Source organism: Sinohyriopsis cumingii, chromosome 9, assembly GCF_028554795.1.
Source record: "Sinohyriopsis cumingii isolate HCF-2022 chromosome 9, ASM2855479v2, whole genome shotgun sequence".
NCBI classification, from domain to species: domain Eukaryota; kingdom Metazoa; phylum Mollusca; class Bivalvia; order Unionida; family Unionidae; genus Sinohyriopsis; species Sinohyriopsis cumingii.
The window spans coordinates 153200-162718 of NC_142969.1; the positions used below are offsets into that span (position 1 = coordinate 153200).

Below are 9519 nucleotides of genomic sequence, written 5' to 3' on the forward strand. Positions count from 1 at the left end.
CATTACATTGTTTATACGTGCTATATATGAGCTTTTACCATATATCAATCATGCGAACTCCAAGTTCATCGATAGTATAATTCATACATACTGTGGACCATAGTATAATTCATACATACTGGGGACCATAGTATAATTCATACATACTGGGGACCATAGTATAATTCATACATGCTGGGGACAACTGGCCTTTTCCAATTACTATCATTTTACCTCTGTCCGCGTGGGTTCAAGTTTCGGACTCGATCAATGTTGGTATGTCAGAAAGCTTGCCAGTACCTTCCCATGGGTCTGTGATTCTTGCCGTGGGTTTTCCGGGTTCTTCCTCCTTATGCTGGCCGCCATTTATAGCCCATCATGTGCTGAAAAAATGGTGTTAAATACAGCAACAGCATTCATAGATACTACGCGTTTATACACATTATCATTCATGCTCACATTGTGTTCAAGGAGTATAATTCACTCATTATGAATTCGTGCAATAGAGAAGAATGCTTCATGCTAAGTACAGAAAAGATGCATAGTACATTCTCAGTTATCCTTTTTGCACGATGGAATTTGTATTAAGTTATGTTCTCTGTTAATACTTAATGTTATTATTTTTCCCATTGTTATTTTAAGTGATGCATATTTATTATTATTATTATTATTATTATTATTATTCGCAGCTTCCAGATCTTCTTCACAAAAGCAAGAAAGAGAGAAGTTTCCGCATCGTAATTTATAACAATATTGGGATGTTTATAGGCGCGGCCATTTTGATTATCTTGGCAATATTCGAGGAGAGGATCAATCTGTAGAATTCATTTCAATATCATGGCATCTGTACAGCTTGCTGTCGTCAAATAATGTTATTGGAGAAGATGATCGATCAAGAGAGAGAGAGAGCATCTCAAATATTAGTATTTTTCTCCTTTTACAAAGTGATGAATGCATCGGTTCAACTAAATGTTTACTATATTATCCTTGTTCTACATTGTATTATGTAATCCTCGTTATTGGCTGAGTGGCGTAGCAACCACCTAAGTAACCGCTTCATCTGCTTGGATGGGAGTGTGATCAGGAGGGGTGGGTGGGTAAAATTCTCATGCAGTGACTGTTTTATTGGGATTGTGCCCCATAATAAAGTTTTGTGTGCAGGCAGGTGGTCGAATTGCTTACTGCACCATTGTATTGGCTATTACTTTGTGTATATATAACCAGTTGTGACAGATGCATACAAAAATGATGATACAAAGAAGAATATTTTCGACATGCTCCTGCCACAGTTTATTGTTGTTTATTAAACTCAGATTGTCTTGAAACTTAGTACATGTAGTCTATCTGGTGATTTTCATGCTATGTTGTTTCTCCTTTATGTACTGGTAAGGTGTACCATACTGACTATGACCCTAACCCTAACCTTTATGTCTAGTCAAGGTGTACCATACTGACTACGACAGTTACTGAAACTTAATGCACTCTAGAGCATTACTATCTAGAATGTATAAGCACACAACGGATTAAGGTTATCTGTCCATCTAGGTGGTAGAGTAGATAATTATCTCCCATTAATAATGGGATTGACAACAAAATCCCAAGAATTCACCATTTGCTACTTTTGCTTGTGCCGAGTTTTATGTTCTCTGCAGGCCTCGCAAAATTCAAACAAGTAGTTTGGAAGTTTTATACCTCAAAACAAGTTGGAGTAATTTCATCTTCGAAGGAAAGTATACTCCATACATAAAATTCATTTTTTTTCTTCTGTTCTTCCTATTGCCGACGACAAAGCTTCCTAACTTTCAGTATATTATCAATTTGCTGTCTTAAAACTCTCTTAGGCGCCTTTGGTACATACCTGCACTTAATGTCGGAAATGAAGACCCGGTAGGTGATGTAGAGGAAAAGAGGAGGTTAGAACTCTGATGGGAGTGGGTGAAAAACTTCTTCAGCCCAGGCCTGTAAAGCGGAAATTCACTCATCATAGTAAAGTCTATTAACGACAAGGGAACTTGAGGGTCAGTTTTCATCGGTTCTGGATTAAGATAGTGAAGCAAATGTTGCTTGTGCTACCTGTGAAGTAGTTGGAGAGGAATATCGAGGATGATGTCTCACAACACTTGCATCACGTTAGAAACAAGTCCCATTCCTTGTAAGGTGTCTCTAAGTAGAGGCTCCCATTGGGTGACAGAGGCTTGAGGGCGAGTAAAGACACCTCAGAGAAACTGAGGCACCAAGATTGACATCGTATACCAGCAGTGGACTTCCAGAAGTTTTGTTATTCGCCAACAACAGGCTACAAAACAGCAGGGTAGTTGTATTCTGGAGAAAGACATGATTTCACGAGTTACATTCTCATTCTCAATCTAGTTGTCAAGAAGGACATCTCCGACCTCGTACCATTTAAAAGTTTTGGTTCACATGTCTGGAATCAATATTCTGGTAAGAATATATTTCCCCCAGGAACGAGAATTAAAATAATGCAATGGTAGATTTCTTCTCTATATGGAACATTCCATCTGCAAAGAATTCCTTCATCTGCCGAGTTTCGGTTAATGTAGCAGCTGACGTCTTAGTCCCTTGTTGTTTTTCTTGGACATACATAACAATGATTCCGTGGTTGAAATGGAGCCGAACATTTACCATTGTACCAAGTTTTACAATATGCACAATATGAGAATGCATCTTGAAGGCATGGAAATCACTATCGACTTGCATCGGCGATACCACTGCACGTAAAACCTCCGGTAATCACATTCAGTTCGGATTCGTGTACTGGGGGAGCTAGTCTCCAGTCATTTTGGAATGACGTAGGAGTGTGGTCTACTTAGGAACATTATTTACATATCAACGTTCAAGTGATGCAAACCATTTTGAAAGCTTTGCATTGGTGGCAGACGAACCTAAATGGGAATGGAGTTCTCATTATGTCCGACAACTTTGTTTTTTGGTTTTTTTTGGTGGGGGGGATTTATACAGCGGTGTCCTCAGTGAGAATTCCACACTTAAGTTCGACGTATCCTAGGCTGGCAGACTCATTGTACTAAAGAAGGAACTAATACAAACGGGATGGTCTCTTCATCCCTCATTTTTCATTCCATAGATGCTCGATGGAATCGATGTGTAATAGACCTATTGGCGACAAGTGGACTTCCAAACTCCGAGCATTTGTCTCACATGTCCCGGATCCAGAAGGCATGGCTAATTGATACCCATTCTGGGAATTGGATGGCCAAATGTATACACTTCTCCGATACCTCAGTTCTGAAGCTGATACAGGAATCAAAAGAATGAGTGTTACGCATGCACTGTGTCAGGAGTTTCATCCCAATATATAGCTAACGAACCTGCATGTACGGATCTTTATTAAGAACAAATACTTCTTACAACAAGTGGTGGAGATTCCCTCAAGTGACGTGGTCATCCACATTAAAGACATACGAAGGCAATGGAATATATTCTCAGAGGAGCGCATAAGAGCACTTTATACCAATGTAGGCAGCCATGCTTATGACTCTTCAGTGAGAATTATTTGGCAACAATCACAATTAAACTTACAGTACCACAATCACTGGACCCTATGTTATAATGGAAGAAAGGATAGCAATCAAACCAAAGACCTATCCAATTTTCTGTTCATTTTGGATATCACCTGGCCAATGACACTGGATCCTTTCCCAAGAGGAATGTATCATTAGGATTAACCTCCCTGAACAAGATACCCTTTTGAACTGATCTCAAGAACTTCACTAGTTCACCTCTTTATATATCATGCCTACTCACTGCTTTGACGATTGGCAGGCAAAATCAGTGAAGAAGCCCCTTAATTGCAGACTATCATTCATGGTACTCAGATATTTATAATAATTCCTGCCTAAATTGGATAATTCATCTCAGTGACATCTACAGGCCCAGTGCGAGCTCTGGCGTATTATTTCAGGAAGACCAAGGCAGTGCATCGAGGGACATCACTACTCATTTGACTCCATAGAGTCGAAGAGCGATGGAACAACATGGATGCTTTCGTCATGAATATATAAGCTATCTGTTCCGCAAATCGGACTAAACCTAGACTAATGAATTTGCTTTGCATATCTGCTCACGAAGTTAGGACAGTCGCAGCAAACTACAGCAAGAGAACAGTTCGCTCATATGCTATATATGAGCGAACTGTTCTCTAACTGTAGTTATCCATTATATTATCATCATATACCTAACATTATAGAGAGCGTGCCTTCCACTCCAGTAGAAACTGACGAGTGCACGGGATTTGTCGCGCTAATCCTGGTATCAAAGGGACATCACTCTACCTTACTGCGACCTAGGTGGGCAAATAACGTTTAGCTATTTATCTAAAACGTTTTAACTGAAATGGCTGGATTTGCGAGGTAGTAATAGTTCTTCTAAGGTACTATGATCTGGTAAGTATTATCGTTGAAAGTGGGGGGAGAGGGAAATAGTTGTCATAGGCCCTAGGCACAGTGCCTACTGTGCCTATTGGATAATACACCCCCAGCAGAAAGGCCGCAGGGTGCAATCCGTCAGAAATCATTGACGTTTGGTGTGCAGCCCTTGCACATCCTGCCATATCAAATGAGGAAACACAGGATTATTAAGCGAGTGTGCTACTTTTGTATTGTTCACACCCCTTTATCATGCAAGTATTATTCTACAAACAATGAAACACTGTATTATTGTACAAACAATGAAACACTGTCATTTACGGCATCTCATAATACTGCCGCTCCGGGGGCCTAGTGGTTAGAGCGTCCGGCTCGGATGCTGGAGGTCGTGGGTTCGATCCCCGGCCGATCATACCAAAGACTTTAAAAAATGGTAGTAACAGCTGTCTCGCTTGGCGCTCAGCATTAGAGGTTAGTTTTGGACTGGTCAGCCTGGTGTCAGGATAATGTGTCTGGGCGGGAGATAATGCTTCATGTCTACGGCATGATGCCCCAGTGCTAGACATCACTATAAACTGCCACACTGCAGACATCATAGCGATATGACTGAAAATTGTTAAAGTTAAAAATCCAAATCACACCCACCGACACACAAACGCATCTCATACAAATGCTACGTCATATTCTTTTATTCATCTTTTGTCAATTGATTTAAGATATTTTGTTAACCGTGAGCATTGAAAATGAACAAAATAAAATATAGTACACAAAATAATTAAATGATTGGTTATTTATTTATGGCTTTAAAGGACTGTGTCATAGAACGATTATTTTCGCATGGCTACTATGTCATGAAATACTTAACTGGCTGATGATTTATCTATGGATTTAATTTATTTTCTGTCCAAGGTTGAAGATTTATCCGTGGAATTAATTTATTTTGTGTACAGGGCTGTTGATTTATCTATGGATTTAATTGATTTTGTGTCCAAGGAAATTTGGATCTAATATACCTCTGGATAAAGACAAATCTGATACTTAAACGACAAAAGAATTAGCTGTAAAAATTATGTCACATTTCTGTAACAACATTTGTCAATATTTTACTTGCTATTAATGTATATATTGATCTCCTTTATTAATGAACGTATGGATGTATTTTATTAATGAATGTATTGATGTCCTTTGTTAATGTATATATTGATGTCCTTTGTTAATGTATATATTGATGTCCTTTGTTAATGTATATATTGATGTCCTTTGTTAATGTATATATTGATGTCCTTTGTTAATGTATATATTGATGTCCTTTATTAATGAATGCATTGATGTTCTTTATTAATGAATGAATTGATGTCCTGTATTTTTTGCAACTGCATTAAAAGGAAAAGCTGCTTCTATCATTTTGTAAAATAACAAAATCATCCTACTTTTTTCCTGAATTTTTATTGTTTATTGTTTCGTTTTTTATAGAAATCCTACATAAGTATAAAATCTAAAAGTCGGTAAAGGTCTTAATTTTATTTTATTCTTTATTTCTGTGCGTGCACTCCGCATTCAAATTGGGACTTTCAGACACGTTGGATAATTTCAGAAACGTTTCAAATGATGTCACTTTACAGTAAATAATTATTTCATTGATTTGTCCTTCGTAATTGCACTCGGGTATCATTAATTAGTTCGTCTGAAGAAGGATATAATTCGTGCTTCATCTACATACTTGTGGCAGCTTTAAAATCCATACATAAATTCAATCCCTATACATAAGCGTTGCAATTTCCCCACCCCTACCTCGACAAATGCATACATACACCATTAAAAGCCTGACAAAGTACCCACTGTGTCCTTTTTAACCATAATTTCAAATAGTTCATATAGACGTTTGAGGAATTTCAATAATAACCAGGGATAAAGATGGAGTTAACCGAACGTTGTTGACCTATGGCCCTTCTGCTAATAGATTAATGTACACCAAAATGCGAATAATGTAGACCCTGATCTGCCATCGCGCAATGCATGCTTAAGGTAGTCTGATTTAGTAAAATCACCGATTATCGCGCAACCCCAAATGACATGATTTTCTAAAAATGATATATACACGACATCACTCGTTACCAATACGTATCACAAAATTAAAAAGGTCAGTCCATTTTTTTCAAGCCGATCAATTCCGTGTATGCAAACTCTCCGGTGGCCCTGGTGGTTAGAGCGTCTGCTCGAACGCAGGATGTCATGGGTTCGAACCCTGGCAGATTCATACCCAAGACTAACAAAAATAATAGTAGCAGGTGCCTTGATTGGCACTCAGCATTAGGAGGTTAGTGTTAGGACTGGTCGGTTTAGTGGGACCTGATGCTACACGTTTGCTTCAAGATGTTCCAGTGCTAGACATAACTATAATCTGCCACACTTCAGACATCGTAGCAAAATGGCTAAAATGAAATTGTTAAAGCTATGTTAAAAATCTAAATCACCATACACATACACATGCCGTTTATGCATTCTAAGACTGCAAACTACTTGTAAGCTCTATTTACCTCCCAAATAGAAGAGCAATCGGATCACCCTCTTCTTTTTCTGATAAGACTCGAATAACTTCAACTCTCTTAAGGAGACTCTGAAGTAATTGTTTGATAATCCCAAACTTCAAAGTGAATGGTGTTAAAAAGAAAACAGTACGAGATTTTGACATATAATTCAATGCCTTCACTTGTAATTTTTACTTTTATTCCCGCAACATGATAATGAAATAATGGAGAGAAAGTAATATCATTTCTAATTAGCTGCCATGCAGAACTAACTATATTTGGAACTACTTTTGCTCGCACGACACAATTTAACGGCAGAACAAGACAAAGTCACAGTATGAACATTGTCGACCTTCTGATATAAAGTACTGGTTGATATAGCAAAGTACTGGTTGATATAGCAAAATACTGGTTGATATAGCAAAGTACTGGTTGATATAGCAAAGTACTGGTTAATATATGTTGCAATTGTATCACAAAAATGTATGTGCATTCGTGCAATACTTACGAGGTTATGTTTTTTTAACTAGATGGAAATGGCTGAGCAATTTTCCGATTGAAATGCTTCAGTGAGTAATGGACCATTCCATTTCCAACAGCAGAGATTGCGGTCTTGTGTGGTGCTGCCTAATATTTGGCGTGTCTGATTAAAAATTTTCAGATACGAGGGTTTTAGGTGGATCTGCATGCCAAATCTGCGGTTTGCAGGAATATTTACATGCACACGCCTCCACACAAAAAGGAAAACAAAACAAGCATGCACAATTAATAAATTATTAACTGGAATTTATAACGGTAATGCATATGATTAGAGAAAAAATCAAAGTGCATGGCTTTTCCTGGGAAAAACAATTCGATGGGAGCCACAGTGTGTGAAAAAATACTGCTGGAATCATACTAATCGTAATCACAAGAGTGATGGTCCTGTTTCGTGCAACCAACGTGGGAAAGGTCTGCGAGGAATAATTGCATTGAGCAAGACATGTGTTGGTCGTAGACTACGCTGGCGACTGGTACTGATCATCCAAGCTGCATGTGTGTGCGGGATAATAGTGAGTTTTAAATTGAAGATATATTGTTCTGTATGTATACAAGGACAACAATGGAACAGTATTACAGATATATAATGTCATCGTACCTCGCAATATGAATTTTCATTGCATAGTATAAATAACAAGGGCTAGGTACATTGAGTAACTTTAATTTAATCCGTTGATGTGTCTTCGAGGTTTTCTCGAACATGTTGAACGTTTTGAAAACTATCATCATCATTCTCCAAGGTCAAATGCTAGAACATAGCAGTGAAGAACTAACAAGGATGGCGAAGAAAAATTTGATACAGTTGTGGAAGAATAGTTATTTTTGTATTTCGCGCCTCGCACTTCGTCGGCATCGCAGACTGACTTGTGAGGAGTCTCCGGATGGTTTTACAAAGATGATATTGGACCTGAAAGACTTAACAAATGCTATATGTGTATCGCGAACGATGTAACACGAGCAGTAGACAGCAACGTCCGGACAATGGTATAGCAACACAAAAGCATGTTTATTCTCTCTCTCTCTCTCTCTCTCTCTCTCTCTCTCTCTCCATTGGAAAAAATATTCTTAGCTGACTCGAATCGTCTCCTTGGCCACGAGCAATTTTGAAACTGGATGATCTCATGCCACGATTGACATGATTATATTTATGGATGGACTACAGTGACAATCCTAAATCGAATATGTTAGTGACACAAAGCTTAACCTTGACCGGTCAGTTCCTCACGGATGAAAATTCTGCGAAATATCTCATGCCATAGATGAGTTTTCCGTTAACCGTGCTTTCCATGCCTTTATCATAACCCTGATTTCCATGTCTTTGCAGCGTGGCTGGTCTGAGTCTACCGTTAACCATGCTTTCAATGTCTTTATAGCGTGGCTAGTCGAGCAACGAGACGTAACTAAACGTCCCGACATTTCAAGTCGTATCTTAGAATTCGCGGTTGCCACATCATCTATGAGACAGACATGGACGCTACACGTGCTCGTGAAATTATCAAGCCTCTGCCCGACCGCAACTATATTGTCAATATTAAATTTGTATTACAAAATCTCGACGGCGACAAGAGACAAGATGGAACCAGTATGAGAGGAACGTGGACACGAACAGCAAATTGTTGTATTATCAAAAACGTCCCAGCCTGGTCTGCTAATTGGCATTGATAAAATTTGTCAAGAGAATACATATCCTGTTAATGCTATAATATATGGTGTTTATTGATGAAATACCCTTTGTTGACAATCTGTCGCCAATGCCTTAGGGGACAATGAATTGCTTAGCTCAGTATGTTATCGAGCACATTACTAATGCCACGGATTAGTGTTACAGAAGCGAAACAAAATCCAAATACTGAGAATCAAATGTTCGCGACAACGGTGCAAAACTCACTGACATACCAGCGTTTGAATGCATAATAAAGTGTCGGATGGTCAACACAACAACAACGTGTGGTATTCTGAACAAATCTGGTCAATCTCAGCGCGGCAGCAGCTTATCGAGCATAAAGCACATGCATGATAACCAGATCTGCAATTTCCCATAAGACGCATAGTTACATTATATCGCAGTG

The 9519-nt window shown here is 38.6% G+C and overlaps 1 protein-coding gene across 1 annotated transcript in view; it reads left to right on the forward strand.

Annotated features, from left to right (window-relative positions):
* Window positions 1–5892, forward strand: part of LOC149791148 (zinc transporter ZIP4-like) — a 104327-nt gene extending 98435 nt beyond the window's left edge. Inside the window, exon 14 of the mRNA XM_089969596.1 lies at window positions 669–5892. Coding sequence (XP_089825722.1) covers window positions 669–800 — 132 coding nt within the window. The 3' untranslated portion in view covers window positions 801–5892. The remainder of the gene's footprint in view (window positions 1–668) is intronic.
* The last annotated feature ends 3627 nt before the right edge of the window (window positions 5893–9519 follow it).